Genomic DNA, 27402 nt, shown 5'->3' with positions numbered 1-27402 from the left:
TTATTTCAAGCAGATGGCTTTTAGCCTCAAAGCTTATAGGCATGTGCATTACCACTATACCGCTAAGGATTCCAGACACATAAGCTTTAAGGTAGTTCCTAGTACTCACCTCACTTATTTCACTGTGGATGCCAAATTTCAATTGCTCTAGTGTTAAAGTCTTTGATGCCACAAGCAACACAATTTCCCCTCCTACAGGGATAAATAAAGGTTATTATATACTTTATACAATAGCAGGACTTTGATTGGTAGGGCAAAGGGTGCTGATGGGTAAACTCATGCGTTATTTAAATATTAAAGCATAAAGATCCCAGGCTATGACTTTGAAGAGACCACTTCAGCAAAGTGCCTGCAAGGCTCAGAAGGCTGATCAACTGGAGTTTGAGATAATATAAAACACAGATGTACAACTTCAAGAAATGTTATATAAGATAATTAAATACAATAAAGTTTAACATCAGAACAAAAAATGAAAAGGTCCAAACTGTGAATGTTTAGTCAACAAGTAAACAAATTCCATAAAATAAAAAAATTGAACACATGCTTTAAAAACAAAACACACATTTATTGTAAAAAAGGTTAAGGCTCTGATAAACCTATAATGCGATGATAAAATAAACAGCCTGTATTTATCGCCATCTCTCTTATCTTGTCATGTTTATGATCAACTTTATGATATTTAGACAAATATCTTAAAATCGCTTTATAACTTAAGTGTTACTGCATTACATTAAGGGAATTTTAGTTTGATTTATTTACATTTCAACGATTCCTGAAATAATGATATCAAATGTCAAAAAAGCAGGTTAAAAATCGAATTAAATAAAGCTCATTTTCCAAATGGGATGGTTTTATTAGGTGGGCTCCAGGGTGGAGGGGGCTCATCCTGAAGAATAGCCTGTATCCTTTTTTCATTTCTCTCTCGTTTTTGTTGAAACTCTTTTCTTCTCTGTAATAAAAGGACCAGGACCACATAAATTCAACATCAGTCAACAGAGGCAAAACAATGAAAAGCTTTTGTTTACAGCTTTCTCATTAAAAAAATAATGTAATTTAAATAGTCTCAAAACATCTGTTTAAATGTGTGTATATACGTAGGAATCTTTAGTGCATTACGTGACAAATGAGGACTGAACAACCCCACTTAAAATAGAAATATGACTGATCTGCCCTTTACACACACATAACATACGCCATAATAGCGAAGATTTAATGGCAAATGCTATTTAAGAAGAGTTCAAGAACTTTTTACTATAGAACTAACTTTTTAATACATAATAAACAGTAATGGCATGAAAATATATTTTCTACAAAACTGTTTTACAGTGCAAAATGATATGTGTGATTGGGAAATTGTGCGTAAATAAATTTGCTGTAACATACCAGCCATTTGTCGTACATCTCCAAGGCCATTTTTTCATTTTCCTCCTTTTCATATTTCTCCTCCACTTCCTTTACTTTCTCCTTCCTGCGTTCTGCCCTTAACTTCTCTTCAATGACATCCTTTTTTCGGTCACTCCTATGTAATATGTAATATGTAAAATAATTAACTGAAAGTCATGTTCTGCAAGACGGCACAGTCATTAAATTCGATCTATAACCTGAGGCTTCACAAAGGGCACATTTACATCTAAAAGGGGTCCTATTATGCCCCTTTTTACAAGATGTAATTTAAATCTCAGGTGTCCCCAGAATGTCTGTGTAGTTTCAGCTACCCCACAGATCATATTTTATATCATGTTGTAAATGTCCATTTTTGAGTGGAAGGAAAAACATGCTGTTTTCGTCCATGTATCTGAGCTGCTGCTACCCCCCGCCCCCTGCTTTCCAGAAGAGGGTGGACCTTTACAGATCGTGCCTCGGGTACTCTGACAAAAATGAAAACATCTGTTTGGTTTTGATTATCATCTATATCGCAGTCACGCTCACGTGACATTGCAGTTCCCTTTCAGTCTGGCACGCTCTATGTAGTTGAGTGATTGGGATCACACTAGGGAGCCTGTCATCTTTGAGTATTGTAAAAAGGAGCCAATGGACACTGGCGTGCGTGAATCGCATCACATGCCCCGCAGCGCGGGTATAAATACGGAAGTGGATGCACGCACCCAGTTGTCTTTCGCTTCGGAGCCGATCGGTTCATCTGATGTCTCTGAAGAGTGTTGTTTCACAATGAGTGAGTGTGTCTGTGTTCTTCTAAAAGACTCTCCCAGTGCTGGTGTTAACAGCAGTTGCAGCGGTGATCGCGAGCTATGGAAGCTCTCAACTGCTGTTTTAACAGCATTTTTATAAAGAGTGTTTTGTTGACGGCCGGTTGAGGGCAGAAGTGGTGAGTGCTTCACTGTAAAGCGTTGCCGCGGTTGTTCCCCTGTGTGCTCCGGCACTGGTGACGGGTCCCATTTCCTGAAGAGCAATTCCATTCTCAACGGTCGGTGCTTAGAGGTGAGAAAGGGTCCCACTGAATAAACTTCAGAGGCTCCTGGGGCATATGTGAGACGCATATATTTCCTCCATATAATGACCACTTCAGCACTGACTTATGACCAAGTCCCTAGGTGGCTGTGGCAGAGCAGCACGCTCCGTGTGTTAACAACACCTGGTATGCTGCCAAACTCTCAGCGGTGTTCAGACCTTTTGTTTCTCCGTGCTATCCGCTCCTAGAACAGAAGAGTCTACAAAACACTAGCTCAGGGGCCATGTATAACGGGCATGCAGTAAGGAGGGCTTGGGCATACCTCACACAGCTTTGGCATTCAATTGCCTCGAGTTGTTAGCAGTTTCCTTGCTTGATGCCACTGCTCAGCAAGATGCACTGCCCAGTACAGTGACCGTTGCTCATACGCTTCCCTCGCATGTCACAACTCGCCCGCCACTTCCTCCTATGCAGTCAGAAGCTTCTGAGGTCGCTTCTTCCACTTTAAATTCCGGCCTGCTCAATTTGCCGAACAGCCTGTTGCCGAAGAGAGTGGAGACTCCATCCCGAGGCGTTCCCAAAAGAGTCTGGCTGCAGACTTGCACTTGCACTCTCAGACTTGCACTCTCAGACACCAGCGCTTCCTCTGCCTGTGACGTCACTTGCAATCGACACAAATTAACCGGAAATATGTTTCCAGCAGTAAATATTATGTAATAAAAAAAAAACTGCATATTTTTTGAGTTATTAAACATTGTATCGTTAAGTTGGTATTATACCTTATATTGCTATCATATACTGTTGTGTAGCCTACCAACATTTCCCCACAATCATGTTTAATCGGAGATACTAGATTTATGTCTTGGGAGCAGGGAGATACGAGGTTACGCTGTCATTGATAAGAGTGGTACGGACACAGACGTCGCTGCTGCCAGCAGTGTTCATCAAAGTCTGCGGTCGCATTGAGCCTTTTGACAAGAGATAAGGCTTTAAGAGCTATTCAAATCTAATGATTGTGGTTACATACATATTCCTAAACTCCATTTTAAACGTTTAAGAGATATGAGTGATGCAATACCAAAATACTAGGCTGTCTAATAGGCGGAAATTAGCCTAATCTGCACGCAAACTTACCTTTGTGGATCACAGGCTTCCTTCTGCACCGAAGCATTACAGCTATCGATTTTTAACAAAACATGCCTACTCAAATGTATCTAACCTAACTATTTTCACTCGTTATTGTCTAAAAAACATACAGAATTATCCAAAGACAGGCTTACTTGGCGCCAGTAACTTAGGCAGACCTTTTTTCTCCCATAAATAAAACCTGCTAGGGGTATTTCACATACACAGTGCCAACTTCGAGTCACTAAAATAATAATAAAAACAATAATTTAATGCTGGTAGCCAAAAAATTTAATTCAATTCAAGTATTATATTAGATACCTTTTAAAACTTCAATGCACACGTGTAATAAGTAGACATTTAAAATCATCAATAACTGATATCATAGTTTAACAGATAAAATCAGAGTTAAGGCTTGCTTTACGTGTTGCTCAACGAGGATTTCTTAATCGCTGCGACTTTCAATCCTGAGGAGACAAAATGCCGCGCGCGGAGTGAAGAATTGGTGGAGTTATGAGGATTCTCAGACAGTTGAAGTGTCCAATGGAGTTTAGAGATTTTCTCTCTAGCTATTTTCAACACTTTAGATTGGTTAATAATTTGTGACAAAAACAGAACCACGTGGGGACTGAGCAATAGCATCGATTTGTGAAAAAATATGAAATTGACAAACTTTGGACATACAAGGTTTCCGCCCGACAGCGACAAAATATATTTATTTATATGTATATACTTACAGAAACGATTTTTGAACGACATTGGGAGCTGTTCTCAATCCGACACAAACCACACTATGCGTCGATTGCAAGTGACGTCACTTGCAGAGGAAGCGCTGGTGTCTGAGCGTGCAGGTCTGAGAGTGCAAGTCTGGGAGTGCAAGTGCAGGTCTGCAGCCAGATCCTTCTCGGCGTTCCAGCTGTCCGGGATATCTTCGGGGCCGCACAGTTACATCTGTTGCCGCTCTGATCTTGTCCCCTTGCCAGTTGTTTACTCCCTTAACACACGGAAACACACCGGCTTACAGCTGACGCCTACGTAAAATGTGTTAATTCCCCAGTGAGCCCTCTTGCACATCACTGTGTTAAGTCAGGTAAGAAGGAGCAGGTTCTTTTAGTTGCCCCGTAATGGCCCAACTAGGACCTCGTTCCCTAGACAGCCTTCATGACTCATTCCTCTGAGACTTCTCGCGTGTTTTTTCAATTGTTTTCAATGGGAGCGCCGCGTTTTTAAAACGCCATGAGCATAGCGAGGTGCTGAGCGTTTTTTTCACGCTGAAGCGCCGAGCACTCGGCGTTTTTTACAGGTCGCCGAGAGTTGAAGAATGTTCAACTTTGGGTAAAACGCTGCGCTCATCACTGTCACTTTTTACCCAACCAACCAATCACAGTGGAGGAGGGGCGGGACTAATACCACACCGACCAACCGTCACATTCTGATTGTACAACGTCAACAGATGACAACAACAAGCATAATAACGGAACAAATTCATTTAAAACAAGAGCCAGAGAAAATACATTACATTGTATCGACATTTTAATATAGAATCAACACAGAAACAAAATATGTGAGAAAGGAGACACTAGTAACACTTTCGCGGATATTCTGTATCATAACAAGCAAAGCGTCTCAACTGAAAAAAACGCTCTCAAGCGCCCACAGCTAGGCGTTTTCAGCAGAGCGCATAGCGTTTTCAGCTGGCTAAGCGTGGGCTAGGCGACACCAGCGCATTCGCTAAGAAATTAGCCTATGTGTCGAAGCCAGATTGACCTTAGCCCGGTTTTAAGTGTCAGCTTGCTGCGCCATTCCCCTCCTTTGGACTGGATAAGTGCGCCTTTTTGCTCCAGTTGAGTTCCCTTTTCAAACCCTGTTGAGTTCCTCCTCACCCAGTCGGTGTTGGACGTGGCGGAGCGTCCGATGCTAGACCTATCACTTGTATGCTTGTGTAACTTGTGTTAGGTGGGGTCTATATGTTGTGATCCCTATGACGATCCCATATGTGTATTTTTCCACTGTTTTGACTCTCTGCGGCGAGCCCGTGTCTTCCCTTGGCAGAGCCTGCTCTGCCGTCACTGTCCGGTTGCGTCTACCCCCTGTTATAGGCTGGAGCAACCTCAGTGACATGCCATATGTTGTATTGCTCGCTAAGTCGCTCAGTCCATATGTGTTTCTCCACATGTTACCTCCTTCGGGCAGGATGTGGCTTCCGCAGCGTTGCCTTTCAACAAAAGGTACGCTTTTCCAGTGGTCCTGTGGAACAGCAGTGACTTCCTGGCCTAAGCCCTGTCCTATTCCAAATTGGGAAGATCAGGAGGCTTGTCTAGGCACTGGAAGGTGCCAATGCAATTCATGCACGCCAATGTCCATTGGCTCGTTTTTACAATGCTCGAATATGACAGGCTCCCTAGCGTGATTCCAATCAATCAACACGACAACTACATCTCCGTTCCCTCCTTCAGGGAACGAGGGTTACATACGTAACCTAGATGTTCTTCATCATCATGAAAGTTTATTATCTGCATGCGTTTTAAAGCCATAACAGTCTAAACTTCTGATATATGGTTTTCTGAGTGTACACATTGAAGCCAGGCACAGAAAGCTAGATGTCAGACGGCGTATCCCATGAGTATTAAACTAAGTTCTCTTTCACGTGTTATTGCACTTAAACTGTGTGTTTTTGACATAAACTTCTGTGTATTTGACAAAGTTCACATAAACACACTCGGTTATGACTGATCGTAAACATCAAGTAAAGAAATCGCATGTGTATGTTAAATCTGTGTATTAAAGTGAAAGCAGTGTAATATACAGTACCTACTGCTATATATGCTGTTAATATGAATCAAACAACAAAAGAAAAGCCGAAGTGCAGGCGCTAATGGATCCAAGGTTGTATCTCCTAAATTACCCCACTAATAATGCCCAGAATGGTACCAAACTTCTACAGTAGTACAAATAGGTTCTGTATTCATAAAACGAGGCATTGGAAAGTTTGTAAGTACATCCGGAGTTTATTTAAATAACACTTTCCTGATGGCTTATGCTACCGCTAACCCGGACGTCGAGGTCACTTCCGTGATTTGGGAAAAGCACGTAAAAGTCCTGGCAGAAAGTGACACATAAGGATGTAGTGTAACGACGAATTATTATTTTTTCCGAAGTGTTGACAACTTAGTGTTAACTAAAAATTGTAGCAAACTGGTACTACCAAAAAAATATTAGAGCATTCCTGGAACTGGGCGTTGTTACACTACATCCTTATTCATCGCTTTCTGCCAGGACTTTTACTCGGCTGGGATCAAGTAGAGCTGTATTGAAACTGCAATTTGGACCTTCAACCCGTTGGTTCCCATTAAAGTTCACTATATGAAGAAAAATTCTTGAATGTTTTCCTCAAAAACCTTAATTTCTTTTCGACTGAAGAAAGAAAGAAATAAACATCTTGGATGCCATGGGGTGAGTAAATTATAATTTTAATTTTGAAGTGAACTAATCCTTTAATTGTTACTAGGAGATTACTCCAAAAACAGCAATTTTAATTGTTACTTTGCCTGCAGCTCGTCGTGGAATCTTTCTACCGGTGTGAAGGTACATTCCAGCGGTGTTTACATCCAGATTTGCTGTGCAGCATACAGCACTCGGTGCTTCAGCTAAAAGAGCAGTTCCCTAAAAGAGCAAGCTGGGGTGGTCAGCGTCTTTTCAAGATGTCTTTCCATCCGTGTGTTTTTGGATGAGGTAATTTCCTGACTGGATGATTGGTTCCTGGGTGCCGCGCCCCGCTCCAGTGCCTTTCTTCCCGGAGGTGCATGAGGAGGTTTAGAAGTTGTGGAAGGCACCTTTCACTGCCCGAAGCTGTTCTTATCCCTCCTCTGCTCTCACTACCCTCGATGGCGGGGCCGCCAATAGCTACGTGGACGTTTCAGAGGTGGAGCGTGCAATTGCCCGCAAAGTGCCGCCACCTGGCAGAAACGTCTGCACCTCCTGTCCAGGGTGAGTAAGACAACAGCAGCCCTGGCTGCTAAGGCTTACAGCGCCGCTGAACAGGCCGCCTCCGCCCACGCCTGCCATGGCCATCCTGCAGGTCCATCAGGTAAAAGCTCTCAAAGAGCTGCACGAGGGTAGTTTTGAGCCAGGATTGTTACAGGAACTGCGCACGGTGACTGACGAAAGTCACGGCCACTCTGGTGGTCCAGGAACATCATCTCTGGTTGGACCTGGCTGAGATGAAGGACGCAGACAAAGTTTGCTTTCTCAACGCCCCCATCTCCCAGGTCGGCCTCTTCAGCGACACTGTCGAGGACTTCGCCCAGCAGTTCTCGGCAATCCAGAAGCAGACGGAGGCCATAAAGCACATCCTGTCTTGGCATGACTCTGCCACTCTCCCACCAAGCTGCCGCGCGGTGGCCCCCAACCTGCTCGTCACCGAGGGCATCCCCTTGCGGCTGCACCAGCTCCGGGGAGACCGGAGTCATCCTGTCAAAGCGGCCCTGAGACAGGAGGCCCAGGGATGGAGGGAGCTGCTCTGAATCAGGAGATGGCAATGGCACCCCTCTGTTCATTTGATGTTAGCTGATTTAGCTCATTCAACAAACTCTCTCTCTACTTTCACTCTGACTACCTCTGCTGCCATAACTGATCTAATTGTGAAGTCTAATTCCACATCCTGCCAGCTTGATCCTACACCTACTGTTTTGCTTAAGATGTGTGTCCCCGAGGTTGCACATTTCATAACACATTATGATAAACTAGTTTAACATCAGCCATTGTTCCAGCTGAATTTAAAATGGCTGCAGTGGCCCCAATCCTTAAAAAAACCTTGACCAACTAAACATGGATGATTACAGGCCAATATATAATTTACAATTCTTAAGTAAAATTCTTGAAAAGGCTGCAGCTTCGCAATTAAGTTCATATTTAGATGCTAATGGTCTTTTTGAACCTTTTCAGTCAGGATTTCGCCCATCCCATAGCACTGAAACTGCTCTTCTTTGTGTGGTTAATGACATTATTGTTTCCATGGATTCAGAGTTAATAAACACAGGGCTCCAGACTAACTATTTTATCAGGAGCAATGTAGCCCGACTTAAAATTTTAGGAGCGCAAGCAGAAAATTTAGGGGCACACCTTAAATCACCTTGCAATGCAATTATTCATACCCCCCCCCGCGCGGTTCTAAATTTAGTAGAAAACCTGTAGTATTTTCGAATTACCGTGCTTTCCACCCTCATATCCCCCTGAGAGGAGAGATTTATGTATTTTTTGTCTGGAAAAAATCCTCCGATGACGCAAAAATCATCATTTTGCGTCATCGGAGGATTTTCTGGCCAGAGGCTAAAGACTACTGCCAGTAGGAGGGGCTGTTCCGCATGTTTTCAACCCGCCCATAGAGGGTGGGATCTCACTCACAGAATGTACACAGTGTCAGTCGTCTTTCTTTGGAAGCTAAGCTAACAGGCTCTTGTTCTGTGGAGAAAGCTGAGTAGTAGGAGAAAGCTGAGTAGTAGGGGTTACCATCCTCCTTTTCCTGGACTTGTCCGGCGGGCGAGATCGTTCAAAATGTCCGGGATTCGGCTTTTGCTTTATGCGGTCGCCATTCATTGTTTACATGCACACCTTTGATTCAATCTAACTGAATTCATTCCGATCGGTGAATCTGAATGTAGTGTTTACATGAACGCTAAACAAGTGATCGGTTGATGTGCGTTTTAACATTGCTAAGAAAATTCCCACTCCTCCGTGAGAGATGCGAGACTGGCGCGTCTCAGTAATGACGCCACCGGCCTCGCGCCGTTCTCCCGCGGCCAGCCTCGTCCTGCTCGCCACAGTAAACATGATGAATGGCGACTGTAGAACGCAAAAGTTCTCGAAACTTCTCGAGAACGGGCGATCTCGAAATCCAGGGCAAACTCGTCACGGAGACTCACTAGTAGCCTAACCTTGTTGTTTTCAACTGCGCTCTCTAACCGGTAGGCGTGGCTTGGGAGTGGCCTCCTAGGGCAGCGAAGCAAGTGCATTCTGGGAGTTGTTTTTTTTTTTTTTGTATTTTGAGTTTTCCTACTTCTTCTAAATAGGGACAATCTTTAAAGGATGAACAAAAAAATATTTGGTCAACACATTAAAAATAACATTTAAATATGATATTATAGTTTTCAAGTGCTGGAAAAAGATACGTGTAGGCTACTGTTATAACCATAGTTACAGTTAGTGTTACTACAGTAAATCCATGGTGAATGTTGCTGATCTGTGGACCTAAAGTCTTCTATAACTTGTTCGTTCATGGCACGATGTTTCTCCTGGTTTCCACATCAGTGCTGTTTGATCTGATATGGTTAATAACAGAATTCTGCGTCGAATCTGAATGTTTCTCACTGGATCTCGCAGCAATGTTATTAATTCTGTCGCGAACTCAATGGATTTCTTCATTGGATCTCAACGATGTAACGGTGTTGCGTTATCGAGATCCGCCCGCGACTGGCGAGAGAAGCTCTGCGCTGTCTATTATTGGTTCGAACTATTAAACGGTCTGTGAAGCAGAAATGAGTAGCGCAGTTTTTTCCGCTTTCATTTTGTTTTCATTTATTAATATGTCACTCTATGCTTGAGGCTGAGATTGTGTCAAACTAGCGTATTGTGTTTAAACTGCGAAGTGCCTGCACTGTCTGCAAACTTTGTCTCCGTTAGTCTGATGCTGAAACCTAAATTCATGCATTAATCACACCACGTCTGGATTATTGCAATGCTCTACTTCTTGGTCTGCCCAAAAAACGTATTGCAAGATTACGGTATTTTCAAAAATGCAGCAAAGAGTTCTCACCTCCACCAGGCATTCTGCTAACATTACACCTCTGCTGCATGATCTTCACTGGCTACCCGTGGCATCATGTATTCACTTTAAGATATTACTTCTAACGTTTAAGGCACTAAATGGTCTTTGACATCCATATCTGTCTGATCTATTTTATTCCTAGCCCTGCCCAGTCCCTAAAATCAGCCGAACTTGGTTTCTTGTCCATCCCTCGTTTTCAGTTGTCCACTGTAGGTGTAAGGTAATTTAATGTTAATGCTCCTACATTATGGAATTCTCTACCCCTTACACTTTGTAAAACCTCATCTGTGGCTACCTTCAAGACTCAGCTAAAATAATATCTATTTAACATTTATTTTGGATAATGTGGCTATATCTGTCCTTATGTGTTTGCAATGTGTGTGTGGGCTTGTAAATATATTGTAATGTACAATGCAAAGCGACCTTGAGCTACGGAAAGGCGCTATATAAATAACACTTCTTCTTCTTCCTACCCCCGGAGGAGGGATAGGTGGAGAATCTTCAGTTTCACTTAAAGCCCACATTCTCAATAAAAGAACAAGTTCCTCAACCTCTGGGCCAATACTAGGTCTGTGCTGGCAGTGAGCGACGCTCCGCTTCCTCACTCTCAGCCACACCCTCATTCGCCATAGGCAGGGAGTCTGCACTGCCTCCTCACACCTCCCTACCCAGTCCCACAGGGGACCCACGGAGCCAGGTAAGTGCATCACATTCACCGTCCCTAGTCCAAAATTAATGACAGACATGGCTGCTGTCGCTTTAAGAGCTTGTGCACGGATCCTGTGTTCATCATTCTGTCACATGCGTTTTATGCTTATTTAAGACATAACCGACTGTGTTTAGAGGATACTCACCAAGACCAAAATTTTGACATAATTTTGCATGTTTTTGACTGTTAAAGCGATGTAATCCGCGAAAAATAACTTTTGTTACTCGCAAGCTGTTTGTGAGGCGGCTTTACTCTATGTATGTGTGCAGAGAAAATCATCTCTCAGAGAGTGCACGAGTACTGAACAGTTTAAAATCGCTTGAACGTTTAAACTGGCAAGACTTCCAAATGGTAAACTGTAGTCACAATGCAATGCTGGCCCGATTGTGCAAGTGAATATTCCGTCATGTCCCGACTCCCGAAACACGAGAGTATAGTATCAGCGCCCTTGACGCTTGCCTTGTGCAATCCATGAGGCCCATAAACTTAGTTTGCTAACGAGCCCGGGATGCGGATCGGTGCAACTCGGTGTCGGACAAACAAAAGAAGAGAGGAATATATTTAGCATGTAATGGCAGCGGTGATGATGAGGCTGGATGGCGATCAAACGGACAGGGCGGCGCTATCACGAGTGGAGATAGTCACTCCACAAATCATGCCAGTTTTTGTTTTTTCTTATTTCGGTTGTTTTGTCATACATTATGCTGCCATATTACTCCATTAATTGATAGGCTACTCTAAATATATTTCCCAGCTTATGAAATGACCATTAGCATGACTTCTTTATCAGTAACGGTCTCTCTACGTAACAGTTTATAAAGACAGTTGACATTTTAGGGCTGGGCGATATATTGCCCAGCCCTATGACATTTTACAAGTTTATTTCCTTTATCTGCAAGAGCTATTTTCATCAGAGAGAGAGAGAGAGTTTCTGGTGGTCAATTGAAGAAAATTAAATATTAACATTGTTGCTGTTTAATAACAACAATGGCAAATCTATCATAGCGGAGAAAATTACTCATAAATGGAGGTTTTAATAGCAGGTTAAAATTCTAATCTCCGATTTGTTAATCTGTGTTTAAAATTAAGTGGTGCAACACAACTTGATTTAAAATAAAGCCCAGATCAACAAATCCTAGATTAGCTCTAAACTGTGCCTAATTTAACCCACCCTGTGTGGATTAATTTACTAATACCAACCTACATGCTAAAGTGAATCAATGTTTGCGGGAATTTCCCATATTATAAATGGGAGACCTTGCAGGAATGATTAAAATTATGTTCAATACCCGCGTCGATATTCAAGCCCTGGGAACTGCTAAAAAAAATACTGTTTAAAATGAACATCACTTAATATGACCCTTTCGTTAGTTGAACTGTTATATAAAATCAATGTCACATTTGAAATCGTATGGATATTCGGGAAACATTAAATTCTTGCTCGTAAAATATATGACCAACATTAAAAACAAGAACTCACTCAGGGTATGTTTTTTTATCGAAGAGAGTTTGAATCTTAAATCAATCTCCATGCACAGTCTGTGTCTATATTTGGTCTTCATGCTAGTAAGTGCTAAATTCCCACTTTTAGAAAGGTATATTGTTGAGAATGGCAGTAATTGCGACGCAACCTATCATATGCACGCTGCTTGTGTGGATGCAATCAGTTTTGACCACGAAAGATGAGGTAATTTGATCAGATGTCATGTATTTATGGCATTTTACCTGCTAGAAAGGCATGATCCGTTTTAATGTTATTTTAAGGTGGGGTAGAATTAAATTAATGGCAAAAATCAGTATTTTGTTAGCATACCCCCTCTGTCACCTCACGTACCGCAGGGGACTGTAAAATATGGACGATCCGAAATTTTATGGGACAGGTGGCAACCCTACTGTTAAATGCTCTGGCGAGGAGATAAACATTCACTCAGGGCGGGGTCTATGCTAAGGGGCCGATCACACCTAACGCGTTTTTCAGGTTCGAAAACGCGAGGTGCATAGCATTTTACCATGACACAGAACGAGCAGTGCGCTGCGTTTTTTATGTTGCTAGGCAACCACTGAAACAGCTGTCCTGTCAGTCAAGTAAACATCAAATCAGCCGTTTATTAACTTTATTTACTTACTGTTAACATTGTGGTAGTTACGGTTCGTGAAGTCGTTAAGCTCCTGGTAACCCGCAAGAGCACCACAAGTTTATCCTCCATCATCGCACTCTCCTGGCGTTCAAGCAACTGTAGCTTTCATCACTAAAACGGAAGGCCCGCCTCTCACTTCATTCGATTGGACAGTGGAAAAAAACGCGATGACGTCGGGCGCTTTTTCCGCTCGGAGTTGCTTTTTTTTCAACTTCAAAAATGCGAGGCGCAGCGGGCGGTAAAACGCGAGGCGCAGCAGGCGCATAAACAGCGCGCAGAACGTTCGCTGCCATAGGAAACCAATTGAAAATAGGCGCCTCTCACTGCAAAAAACGCGTCAGGTGTGATCGGCCCCTAATAGGGCAGAGTCACAGTCGTGGGCGGCGCCTAAGCATTTGTGATGTCACATATGCAAGAATCTGCAAATGGCTTGTTCTGAGACACTGCTTATGATTTATAGGGATTAAAAAAAGAGAAGTGAGTGGATTTTTACCATTATAGGGTGGTTGTGTACACACGCTGCTGACACACATTTATGTTCAAATGTACAACAGGTATAATACATTTTCTATAGTGTATTAATCAATACATAATTGCATAATAACTTCAGCATGATCAAATGTGAGCTATTTAACAAGATAAAAGGAATAAATTAGGTTATCATATGTAATTTAAATGTCTTTCTTACCATTCAGTGAAAGCAGAGGTGCAGTCCTTTTTTCTTTCCTCTTTCTCTCTGACCTGCTGTAGTTTTTCTTTTCTCTCAGTCTGCTTCTTTTCCTTTATCCTGTCTTTAAGGATACTGTCATGCTCCTCTTTCCACTTCTCAAAAACCTGTTTTTGTAAATTAGATTGTGATATCTTTGTGAATAATAGTACTAAAATTGCATTTAGTAGTATTGATACTTTGCACGTGACGTCATAAGTACTGGCTGGCGGGCAAGAACGTCGTTCTCCAGCAACGAAACCCAGTAAACTAATCAAGGGTCGCCAGTTTTACTATACAAAAGTTGGTGTTTTGAGGTGTAAACGACATGCCAGATAGTTGTTGTGCAATTGGATGCACTAACCGCAGATGAGATAAGCAACCTTCACAGTATACACGGTCTGTGCATTACCATCAAAGGTAATTTCAACATTTGTTTGAATACAATGGGTGTATGATCATGTAATTAATCGTGTCTTTAAGTTACTGTAGTTTTGTCAATCAACACCACCAGTATTCACCAGCTGGTTCGGCGAGTCAGCTGTTTGTGTTATGAGTCTAAGCTAGACTAACTGTACGTTCACACCGCCGCCGGCGAGAGCGGCAAAATTCATTGAAAATGAATGATTTCCGGGCACTTTGACGCTCTCGCCGGTGGCGGTGTGAACGCACAGTAACAGCTGTCGTCTTTTGCTAACAATAACAGAAGTGTGTGATGGGTTGTTTTGAGGTTTGCGATATCTATGATTTTCAATGAGAACCAGAGATGACCCAACAGTAGAGCTAGATTATTTACGGAGGAATTATTACTGCTCGATTATCTTAAAAAAACTTGTCTGCTTTACACAATTTAGCTACCTTGGAGTTAATCCTAGTCCATAGTTATGCAGCTAGCTCGCTAACAGACTTGATAGCTACTAGAAAGACCTGGAACTACAGGACTCAACGTTGAAAATACCTGTTTGTTGCCCGCCAGGTATCCGTGGTAGTCACGTGACTGCAAAGTATCAATATACTGCTGGGTATCATTTCGCTCTCTCTCTCATTTTTATTTACCTTTATTTAATAATGTTTCATTTTTAGTCATGTGCTGTGGCAAATGGATTTTTAAAACTACAAATATTCCATGGTCTCCCAATAAATATAATGAAGTCACCAAAGCTGCAAGCATTTATAAAACAATTAGCAAAATTAATATAGTCTAAGGTAAGTACAGTACATCACAAAGCAGGATATGTCAACTTCCTATTATTTCAGGACAGATACTGCTTTCTCCTAACCCTACACACACCTGAATAACTAATGATAAGAGTAAAGCCTTCAGACCCCGAAACGTCTTGGTTACGTATGGTAACCCTCATTCCCTGAAGGGAAATGGATACATACGTTGTGACCGACGAATAGGAATCTTTAGACCTAGAGAGGCCAATATACTTTGAGTGAAACTAAACGAGCCAATGCACATTGGCGTGCAATCATTTGCATCAGCTGCTCAGCCACGCACCGCGGGTATATAATGAGCAGCAGGTGCAACTGCACTTTAGTTTTTTGCTGAGGAGATGAGCCGATGAGCTGGCTGCCCCGGCGGGTAACAGCAGATGTGGCGACGGGACGTATGAACGTAATGAACGACGAATAGGAATCCCTACCAAAGCGCCACAGCTACTGACCCCTGCGCCTTGTACAAGCCTCTTGCCCCTTCTTGCCTGGAAGGACGATAGGAGAGGACTTACACAGAGTGTATCTGTCACTGTTGTTGCGTGATAACCCATACAGTGAGATTATTGGATAACACAGGGAAAGCGTGCCCTTTCTGTTAGGAAGGAGAACGCTGCGGAACCCACATTCTTCCCCGAAGGAGTTATGTGGAGATATACATATGGACTAACCCGAAGGTTGTACTGCATATGAAATACTGGGTGACTTAGCCAAAGGGAAAGACACGGACTTCCGTTTAGGAGCACCCGTGGAAGAAATACACATATGGGATGCCCGCAGGGTCACACATATGGGACCCTGCCTAGACCCGGTTCTCAAGGATTCAACAGATAAAGGCCTGGCGCCGGACGCTCCACCATGTCCGGACCGAGGGTGTTGGAGGACCCAACAGGTTTTTTCACTCTGGAGCAATAAGGGTGCACAGAAGGGAGCCGGGCCCAGCCGAAAGAGCCGGGCCTCTCAGTGCTTCTATCCGTTTAGGGTGAGAACATGGGAGGAGACCGGCTCTACACGTAGGCTATAATATCTAGCGAACGTGTTAGGTGTCGCCCAGCCCTAACCCAGCCGGTTTGTCAACCGAAAATGCCTGCAGGTGTTAAGTACCTCTGGGGGTAAGTAACCTAGAACCTCCGCCTCCCGTCCAGGGACCACACATGAATTTCCAGAGGTCCGGACACGGGTGCCATAGGGTGCCCCGTCTCTGAGTCAGAAGGTCCTTCCTCAGAGGAATGGGCCAGGGAGGGACTGTCACGAGGAGCATGAGTTCTGGGAACCAGGTCCGGATGGGCCAATAGGGAGCCACCAGAATGATCAGCTCCTCGTCCTCCCTGACTTTGCACAGGGTCTGTGCAAGTAGGCTCACTGGGGGAAACGCATTTTTGCGGAGGCCCCGGGGCCAGCTGTGTGCCAGTACGTCAGTGCCGAGTGTTCCCTCGGTCAGGGAGTAAAACAGCTGGCAGTGGAAGGTCTCTGAGGAGGCAAACAAGTCTACCTGAACCTCCCCGAACTCTCTCCAGATCAGCTGAACCACCTGGGGGTGGAGTCGCCATTCTCCTGGGAGCACAGCTTATGACAACTCGTCGACCATACGGTTGAGCACACCAGGGACATACATGGCACGAAGCGACCTCAGATGCTTCTGACTCCAGAGGAGGAGATGGTGGGCGAGTTGCGACATGCGACGGGAGCGTAGACCACCTTGTTGGTTGATGTACGCAACAGTGTTGTCCGTACGGACCAGCACGTCCCTGCCCTGTAGCGGCCTTATCAAGGCTCAGAGCGAGACATACTGTTAGCAACTCAAGGCAGTTGATGTGCCAATGCAGTTGGGGGCCCGTCCACACCCCTGAGACTGCATGCCCGATGTACGTGGCACCCCAGCCGGTGGCAGAAGCATCTGTGAACAAGGGCACTCCTGCCGACAGGAATGAAGGGTCTGACCACGGGCTGAAGATCTGGCTGCACGCCAGTGTGATTGTCACCCGGTGAGAGCCGTGATGCCACGTCCATTTCGGGACTCGGCCGTGAAGCCAGTGCTGAAGCGGTCTCATATGGAGCAGCCCGAGCGGAGTTACCGCTGCTGCCGCTGCCATATGCCCCAGGAGCCTCTGAAAGAATTTCAATGAGACCGCCGTCCTGCCTTTGAACGTGTTCAAGCAGTTCAGCACCGACTGAGCGCGTTCCTCTGTGAGGCGCACTGTCTGTGTGACCGAATCCAACTCCATACCGAGAAAAGCCATCCTCTGCACGGGGGAGAGTTTGACATCTTCTGGCCCAACTGGCTGAGGTGCCTGAGCATGAGGTCCCTGTGTTCGCATAACTGATCTCAAGAGTGTGCTAGTATGAGCCAGTCATTGAGATAGTTGAGGTTTCGAACGCCCTGTTCTCTCATGGGAACAAGGGCCCTCTCCGTGACTTTCGTGAAGACACAGGGAGACAGGGACAGCCTGAAGAGCAGGACCTTGTACTGATATGCTCAACCCTTGAACTCAAAGTGCAGAAACGGCCTGTGTCAAGGACGAATCGAGACATGAAAGTACGCGTTCATCAGGTCAATCGCTGCAAACCAATCTCGGGGACAGATGCATTTGAAAATGCGTTTCTGCGTGAGCATTTTGAACGGTAGCTTGTGCAGACTCTGATTCAAAACTCGCAGGTCCAAGATCGGTCATAACCCACCACCTTTCTTGAGTACAATGAAGTAGGGACTGTAGTACCCTGACCTCATATCAGCTGGAGGGACCGGCTCTATTGCGTCCTTCACCAGTAGGACTGTAATCTCTGCCCGCAAGACATGGGCATCAGCTGCTCTCGCTGTAGTGGAGTGGATGGCCCGAAACCTGGGGGGATGTCAGGCGAACTGAAATCGCATAGCCGAGCCTGATGGTCCGGATGAACCAGCGAGACAGACTGGGGAGCACTAACCAGGCTCACAGAGACCGTACAAGCGGGACCAGAGGGACCGTAGGCATACCCGCAGAGGGGTAGCGAGGTGGGACGCAGGGACGCAGCTCGGGAGGCTCTCTCTGGGAGGTGTGCTGTCCAACACTTACCTGGTTCCACGGGGCAGAAGGCGCAGGAGGAGGCTTGGTTGCGTTCTTGAACTGCTCGCTACTGCCCGCTGGTGATAGAAGAGGCGGATGAGAGTGGTGAGGATTCTCTCCTCCCACTGCTCTCCAGGCCCTCTTCAGAGCCAGGGATAGAGGAACTGTTTTTTTGGGGGTTTTTTTTGAGAATTTGGGTACCACTCTGACAGTGGTGGAACAGAATTTTGACTCAAAAGATTAATTTCCCGGCCCTCCACCGGGAGAGAGCAGCTCCACCCATCTCTTGGTCACCCGTCTCAGGGGTGATTGTTTCACCGACCACTTAACAGCGGCTGAGACAAGCGTGTCATCCTCCTGCGGTGGACATAGTAGAGCAGGCTGTGTCGGAGTTTTTTTTTTTTTTTGCAGGGGATGACACTCCTGGCGACGAGTAGACTGACGGGTGGCCCACGAGGCACTCTTGTGGTACGTCGGGGGAAGCGCTTCAGTCTGCTGCTGACTGTGGGGGACTGCTGGGCCAGTCCTCAACAGTGTCGCTGAAAAGGCCACCTTGTGAGATGGGAGAATCGAGAAAGCGTACTTTGACGACCTCTCGCACCTCTGCAAGGACAGCCAGGGCCGCATCTGGATCACCAAGGTGGACATCGTCTGACCGAGGGCCTGCCGTGTGACTTGATCACGGTCAGTCGACAAGTGCAGCTCAACCCCGGCTCAGTGGAATAAGAGTGCCTTGGCCTCACATGCAGGGCAGAGGTGGCCTGCCAGAGGCACAGCCACCCCACCGTCGAGGGCAGTGAGAGAGGTGAAAACTTTTATATAGAATTTGGCACTTTTGGTGATCCATATTTTGGCACCAATATAGCTCCATACTGCTAAGTTTTTAATGCACATCCGAGAAAGACCCGGGAAAGCATGGCTGTCAGGTCTGAATCTGATTCAGCATAAGCACACACACTATTACAGTGGGAACTCAGCATCATCCTCATTTATGATGCGAAACAGCCCCTCTCTCCAATGCAACAATCGACATCTGCCCTCAGCTGGAGCCCTGAATGAAACGCTAGGTTCCTCCATTTTTTTTTTTTTTTTGAAGGACCAGCAATCCCATCCAGAAGCTGCACAGCTTGTGATGCGCTAGAGGGGTAGGGGCCCTAGGGGGTTGGTTCCCCGAAGGAGAAGCCCTCAGCTCTCAAAAAACCCAAGCTATTCTACTGAAGTAGACCTCTCCTGGTGGCCTCACACCTAGTGTGCAGAGCGAGCGCTGGGTTGCCGTGACAACCCGCGCTGCAGCCCGGCAGCTCTACGGCATACGACACGCTGAGGAGCAAGAGACCCGTCGGGTTTTGCCCGGCGGAAGCTCTCGGTGATCTCCATAGTCTCCCAGAGTGTCGAGCAGACCTGCAGCTGTGCTTTTACACACAAGCAGCAGCTGGCCAACAACAGAGGGGACTCAAGCTTTCCGGAGAAAGAAGAGTCGACCAGCGTAACGACGTGGTCATGTTCCCGTGCGGAAACATGAACCACACACAAACACAGTCTCACATGTTTCCCAGGCATGCGAGACAGTGATTGTGTCCGTCAGTGAGGACAAGAAATGACCGCATCCAGAAACACATGGGTGGAATGTCAACTTTAGAAAGACGCAACTCACACCCATGTAAACTCTTTCAGGGGAATGCTCTCCTTGGTGCTGAAGCACACAGGAGAATGGTCACAGCGGACACAGACAGGAAATGTGCAGCCTGTCGTGCGCTGTCTCTCTTCACGGCGGTCTTACCAGCCTTAAGAACGGCTATTCAGCGCTCTTGGCACACCGTTACCAGCTGTGAAAACATCCTTTTTTTTTTGCTCAGTAACACAAAAACAAAAGAGAGAGAGAAAGTAAGACCCCGCTGCCGCGCTGTATCGCCCACACCAGACACGAGAGCTCCTCCTGAAAGCACTTGCTCGTTGTTTGATCACTCAGTAGATTAAACAGCATTGAAATGCTTCGCTCCAAAGCAAAAAGCTGAAGTGAAATCGCCTATAATGCTGATCATTATATACCTGCGCTGCGTGGCTGAGCAGCTGATGCAAATGACTGCACACCAATGTGGATTGGCTCGTTTAGTTTCACTCGAAGTAGACTGGCCTCTCTAGCGAGATTCCTATACAGACAACCCAGACATCAGAAAAACAAACAAAAAACAGACATGACGGATAGTTCTGAAAGAGGCTAAAATGCTGGATCGTTATGACGTCCTTGACGGGCATGTTGGCAAAGCAATGCTAATTGAAGGGACATTCCAAATGAAAGTGAGCAACTGAATACCTCCACAAAGGTCCCTTTCACAAGACTTTTAGCAAAGGGTTCACAAGGCTGCTAAACAGTCTACTGGCCAGTACAGCAAACCACATTCACACACATAAACTATACAAGACAAATGTGATGCATTTCATGTATTTGAGCTACAGTATGAATATTTTTTTAGTGTGACAAAATATAGTTTCTTTTCTCAAACCATTATTATATTCTAACAACTTTGACTGGGTTGAGCAACTGTCAGTCTGGGCACATCAGTGCCACCTTGGACTTTATGTGGACTGGAGTGTATTTTTCTGACATATTTTTCTCTTTCTCGAAATGCTTACTATTGATGTGAAAGCAAAGAGTTTTTTTTATTTATTTATTTATTATTTTTTTTAACCATGAAGTATGACTGTTTGAAAATATAGTTTTGGTGTCTTGCACACCTAACGTGTGCATATTTGTGGATAATTTACAAACAAATGTCTAGAACAAATCCCTTATTTCTTTTTAATACAGTAAACGGTTTACAATATTTCAAATAAACCAAATTTTTTATAAATACCAATGAAAAATACTGACCTGTTTTGCAGTTTCCTTTTTTTCTTGATTTTTATCCATTTCCATTTGTTGTAGATGGATTGACTTCTGTTTTTCTTGGACTATCTTTCTGATGACTTCAGATTTTTTCTCTTTCCAGGCATCATAAGAGGCCTTTGCATCTGCAATTTTAGCAAGCTTTTCCTCGAAGGGAAATTACAATAAATAAATCATAACATGACTGTGGTGACTTAAGAATTCAATGAATTTATTGCAGAATAAATGTGCATTGAACATTTTCTGGTGCGTCCGAACTCGCATACTGTCTGAGTAGTTACTACATTTGAAGTTGAACTTCATGATGGTTAAAAAAGTACGTTCTATGAATGCATGTTGTTACTGTCATGTGACCTACAAGCATCAGTTGCGTTGCTTCACTGCCTTTCAATAATCCTCTCCCATGGCCTCGTGGGAAAGTAAAGCCTTCATCGAATGTGCACTTCAGTTTCTCGGCAGATTCTCAGGTTCTTTTGGCGTACTGTTTTTTGCATACTATAGTAGGGAAGTATTCGATTTCGGACGCAACATTGGTTTATGTTAATTACCTCTTGCATTTTCTCCTCTTTTAATTTCTCTTCCTGCTTTTTTGCCCTCCTTATTATTTTTAAAGTTTCTTCTTTCTTTTTTAGCCATTCCTGTTAAGAAAATATTTTTCCCAAATTTAAATAAAAACATTTAATAATAAAAACAGCCTCTAGCTGTAACTAATTATTATGATGTTTTAGTAAGTCTAAATTAGTCTAACCTGGTACACAGCAGCTCTTAGTGAATCTGCTGCTTCTGGAACCTGTTGGATTTCCTGTGTCCTCTGATCCAAAATCTTCAATGTTCCCAGGTATTTAGACTCCACTATATATGAGCTTTTGCACTTTCTGGAACTTGATGACCGGGAGCTTGAAGGTCTAACATCCAAAATATATTCTTCTTTGAGTTTTCAATGTTTGGTGCATTTAAGTAACACTCTTTAGCACTCTTTAGGTGCACCAAGTAATTGTTTCCTCATTATAATATATATATAAAAATAACATATATGAATAAAGGAAGCAAGGTGGGAAAAAAATAGCATGAGAAAATAATTAACAGAAGTGTTGAGTTGGTGAGACTTCCATGTGGCTTGGTATCAATAAAGTATGTTAATGTAAATGACAATATCCATAAATTCATGTAATATCTTCAGTTCCCTATCAGTCAGTCATGTTCGACATTAACGTCAGTGACTGACAAATTGGGATTCTTGCCTGAGAGCCCAATTCACCTTCAAGTGGTAACAGAACAAGCCAAGGCAAGTGAGATTTGCATCACAAGCCGCACCCCCGTTTCCGGGTATATAAGGCAGTGTGCAAATACTCACATTAAGCTTTCGCTTCAAAGCCGGGCAGACATTTGTCTTCACTCCGCTCTCAATCATTGTTCAGTGTCTACAGAACAAGAGGGAAGCTGTTTGTGTGTGTTAGTGTGACAGCGTGTTCCAGCGGAGGTCACGTTGCTGAGTGAGTGCACGGTCAATTGCAGAGGCTGTTCCCCAGGCCCTAAAAGAGTAAACGTGGGTGTGATGTTGCGTCTTTTTAAAGATGTCCTTCCACCCGCGTGTTTCTGGATGCGGCCATTTTCTGGCCCCGTCTGACAGCCATGATCTCTGCCTCACGTATCTGGGCTGTAAGCACGCTGAGGTGGCGTTTCTCATGCTGGGCCTTCTCATGGGAGGTCCCAGCATCTGCATTGGAGGGCAGTCTAGAGTCCTCTGGGGATGAAGGTTCAGCTGCGTTGCCCCCTTCAGGGAGAGTAGGGTTGTTGTAGTCCGACCCGAAGCTGATTGCCAAGCTTTCCCGGGCCGGCGTGAACATTGGGATTGAGCGCAACCCTTCCCCTGGACGATTGGTTCCTCTGGGTTGGGCATGCTGAACAGCAGCATCCATTTTATTTAGCCAAGGCTTACAGTGCCGCTGGACAGGCCGCCTCTGCCCTGCACGCCATGGCCCTCCTGCAAGTATCCCAGGCCAAGGCACTAAAAGAGCTTCACAAGGGTAGTTCTGACCCAGGGTTGATGCAGGAGCTGCCCTACGGGTGACAAAAGTCACTACGCGGTCCCTTAGGCAGACGATGTCCATGCTAGTGGTCAAGGAACGCCATCTCTGGCTGAACCTGGCCGAGATGAAGGAAGTCGACAAGGTTTGCTTTCTCGACTCCCCCATCTCCCAGGCCGGCCTCTTCGGCAACGCTGTTGAGAAACGGGGCACCTAGTACAAAGTTCAACAGCGTCCAGTTTACTTAAGTGGTAGACAAGGATGCTCCTGTCCTGCGTGCAGAAATCGCAATCCTATTGGCGAAGGACGTGATAGAGCCGCGCCCTCCAGCCGACATGAAGTCAGGATTTTACAGCCCATACTTCATTGTGACCAAGAAAGGTGGTGGGTTACGACCGATATTGGATCTGCACGTCTTGAACCAGGCCCTTCACAAACTACCGTTCAAGATGCTGAGGCAGAATGCAATGTATTCGCAGCCAAGATCGGTTTGCATCCTGCAAGAACGTGTAATTTCATGTCTCGATCCTACCTCGACACAGACTGTTTCTGCACTTTGCATTCGAGGGATGGGCATACCAGTACAAGGTCCTACCCTTCGGTCTGTCCTTGTCACCCCGCTTCTTTACGAAGATAGCTGAGGCTTCCCCTAGTACAAATATCCAGGCATGTTGTTGTCTCAACCGATTCCTCCAGCACGGACTGGGGTGCTGTATGCGACGGGTAAACAGCCTTGGGCTCCTAGACAGGACCGCACCTGCAGTGGCATATCAATTGCCTCGAGTTGCTAGCAGTACACCCTGCCCTGCGCCAGTTTCCGCCATCGTTGTGGGGCAAGTATGTACTGGTCCGGAGAGACAACACTTCCGTACTGGCCTACCCGAACCTGGTTCCCAGAACTCATGCTCCTCTCGACAGCCCCTCCCTGGCGGATTCCCCTGAGGAAGGACTGGTTTTCTCTGGGACGGGCACCATCTGGCACTCGAGTCCAGACCTCTAGAATCTCCATGTGTGGTCTTTGGACTAGGTCTGGGTATCGAGTTCCACACTTTTTAGGCACCGACCGAATTGCCTCATACCATTGAGTACCAAAAAATTTCTTGTCGTTCGATACCAAAATTCGATACCTAAGGGTTTAATCTCGTCAACGTCAGTGAGCCAATAAGCTTGCAGCATCATTGGCTGTGGCGAGGCATCAAGGAAAAAAACTAGTTTACGCCGGTTACAACCAGAGACGTGGCTCACACGTGAGGCTGTAGTGTGTAGCGTCCCAACCCCATAGATTTGGAAAAGATCAAAAGTGTGGCTACATTTCACCAGGCTCGATGCCAACAGCGCACAATGCAATATTTGCAACAAGATAATATCTGTCAAGACTGGCAACATGACAAATCTGATGAAGCACTTGACAATGCACGGAATAAACTTAAGGGCAGAAAGTTGCTCAGCCTTAAACTGGAGGCATGAGAAAAAGGCATATAGAAAGCTTGAAATGTCTATAATTTTAAATCGAAAACAAATACTCTCTGATTATGTAATCCATTTTAAAGTTCTCTCTATAGGTGCGCATCCCAACCCCCATAGATTTGGAAAAGATCAAAAGTGTGGCTACATTTCACCAGGCTCGATGCCAACAGCGCACGATGCAATATTTGCAACAAGATAATATCTGTCAAGACTGGCAACATGACAAATCTGATGAAGCACTTGACAATGCACGGAATAAACTTAAGGGCAGAAAGTTGCTCAGCCTTAACCCTAAAACAGGCAACGTGACTCACGAGTCACATAGTTTTTATTGTCTTTTTTGGGGCATAAGAATGATTTCTTCATGAAATCCTTTTATCATTTATCACAGCGTGGTCTGTCTTGAGTATGCTGGTCACATGATTTGCTTCAATTTTTGTGTGATAAATTAGTCAGCCTGACCTAAATCCAACATGGCTACTGGTGGTGGAGGACATTCAGATTTTGAGGAAAGTAAATATATATTAAACTTACTTATCTTCTGGAAAAATAATAATAATACTGCTAATATTAATTGTGAACATTGTCTTAAGGTGCTGAAGAAGAAAATTTATTAATATGTTGTTCATGTTGTTATTTAGCACGTTTTGAAATATATGTGACTCCTGAGTCACGTTGCCTGTTTAGGGTATAAAAAAGGGATTAACCCTAATTTTGACCATCTTTGTATTTTTAAGTTTTAATTCACTATATTACAATTAAATCCTAATCTAATAATGACAAACTATATATCGTTGGAAAGGTCTAAGACTCCTAAATAGATATTATAGCACTGTTTTTTGTTACAAATTATGTAGGAACAGTAATAGATGAATTTATGACAAGAGTGCACCTCAAAAAATTTACATCATTACAGGAGTTCTGGCGTTTGTCACAAAAAGTCGATGCACACACTTTTAATAATTGAAACTTTGGTTTTCATGCTAAAAGTTCATAATAAAACATATAAACTAGTATGTCAATAAAAAATGATAAAATAATATTATCCTCTAAAAAGTATAATATATATATATATATATATATATATATATATATATATATATATATTATCCTCTAAAATATAATATTATCTTTTTTATCGCCTTTTTATTACATCACATATTTTAGTAGTTATCATAAATTAGGTATCATTTGAAAGTTTACAAACTCAGAATTCATCCTGTGAAAACCGTTTTGAAATTGGACGTTATGTTACCATAGAAACGGTATTCTAAATTCTTTTATCTGACTCCACCTCTTTTGGGCGTAATCATGTTTCATAATTTATGATCAAAACCTTTTCTAATATTGACAAAATATTGTCAGAAAGGTCTGAGTCTCAAGGTTCGATATTTTGTGACAGAAGTGATATTTGGACAGAAATTTATTAATTTGTTACGGCAGAATGCATACAATTAAATTCAATGCAATGTATGTCACCCGGTGGCTATTTCTTGTATTACGCCTAAACAAAATCTCATGGGAACTTCAAGTTTTGTGATATCAACTTCAAATTTGGAACACAACTTGGTTAGATATATGGCTTTGATTTTATATAAATTTTAGAGTAAACAATATTTTGTAAAATAGATATTTTATATAAAAGAATATTAAGTACAGTATATTTGATTTACTGTAAATTTAAACTTCCATAACTTTTTCATATTTTAATTTTTTTAAGTGCTTTCACTTCAGCAATAATCTGCTGAGTATCTTCTTTTAAACAAGACCAAATCCAAAAGCATTCTCGAATTACAACCATTTAAGTTTGAATAGTGCATTTTAATGTCCATTCTCAAAAAGGGGGTGACAGTTAAGGGGTTAAAGTACCATTTTTTATATCCGATTTCAAAACAGTTTTCACAGGCTGAATCTTGAGTTTGTAAGCTTTTGAATGATATATAATTTGTCAACATTAGATCAGAAAAAGTATAGGATATAATTGTTTTAAAAATGCAGTGGCAAGTGGGCCAGTAACAGTTAACAGATTAATGACTTGGTCCTTTTTTTATACCCTAATCAGGCAACGTGACCTGGGTGTCACAACTCATAAAATCCAAAATATATCAAATATTTCAAAAATTCTTTTGGATACGTTTTACTTAAGTCCAGATGATATAAAAAATTCCATGAAATGATTTTTTGCTTATCATTTTCTACTCTTGCCTGTTTAAGGGTTAAACTGGAGGCATGAGAAAAAGGCATATAGAAAGCTTGAAATGTCTATAATTTTCAATCGAAAACAAATACTCTCTGATTATGTAATACATTTGAAAGTCCTCTCTATAGGTGCGCGCGTGTGCATGTTCACTATACTGGATGACGAGTCAGCAATGTCAACTGCATCTTTGAAGCCAACACTGACTCAGAAAACACTAAAAAACACTTTATTAATAAACAATTAAAATTTCTCCTTGCTATTTTTTCCTGACACATTAATCTTGATAAAACAGATTTCAATAAAACTGGTACCTATTATGCAAAATTCACTTTTATAAGGTGTAACCTTTTTTACACAGATGTGTCCACAGTGTGTGTAAACAACCAGCCTATAATGGTAAAAATCCACCCAATACTTTTTTTATAAACCCCATATATCATAATCAATCTCTCACAACAAGCTGTTTTAAATTTCCCTAGCCTGGGAAAACCCAGACGAACTTTTAGCACATTTAGATTTGCTCTGCAAGTCAGCCTGGCCAAGAGCCCATTCAAGCCCATTTCCAATCTTTCCAAATCTTGGCACCAATCACAAACGTTGAGGCGGGCATTACACGATGATCGCTCTGATTGGTTTTAGGTCTATCCA

The 27402-nt window shown here is 43.6% G+C and overlaps 1 protein-coding gene across 6 annotated transcripts in view; it reads right to left on the bottom strand.

Annotated features, from left to right (window-relative positions):
- Positions 1 to 544: 544 nt before the first annotated feature.
- map9 (microtubule-associated protein 9) overlaps positions 545 to 27402 on the bottom strand; it is a 57037-nt gene continuing 30179 nt past the window's right edge. For 3 of the 6 annotated variants that reach the window (XM_084096537.1, XM_084096534.1, XM_084096535.1), the window contains exons 8-13: positions 21809 to 21965; positions 21609 to 21698; positions 21046 to 21201; positions 13894 to 14039; positions 1384 to 1519; positions 545 to 949 (exon numbers count right to left, since the gene is read on the bottom strand). In XM_084096537.1, the coding sequence (XP_083952663.1) occupies positions 830 to 949; positions 1384 to 1519; positions 13894 to 14039; positions 21046 to 21201; positions 21609 to 21698; positions 21809 to 21965 (805 nt within the window). In that variant the 3' untranslated portion in view covers positions 545 to 829. Of the gene's footprint in view, positions 950 to 1383; positions 1520 to 13893; positions 14040 to 21045; positions 21208 to 21608; positions 21699 to 21808; positions 21966 to 27402 lie in introns of all 6 variants that reach the window. The other 3 variants (XM_084096536.1, XM_084096533.1, XM_084096532.1) reach the window with 1 other exon arrangement.

Source organism: Abramis brama, assembly GCF_963993115.1.
Source record: "Abramis brama genome assembly, chromosome: 2".
Taxonomy (NCBI): domain Eukaryota; kingdom Metazoa; phylum Chordata; class Actinopteri; order Cypriniformes; family Leuciscidae; genus Abramis; species Abramis brama.
The sequence above is the reverse complement of the archived record's forward strand: the minus strand, read 5'-3'. Positions and strand labels throughout refer to the sequence as shown.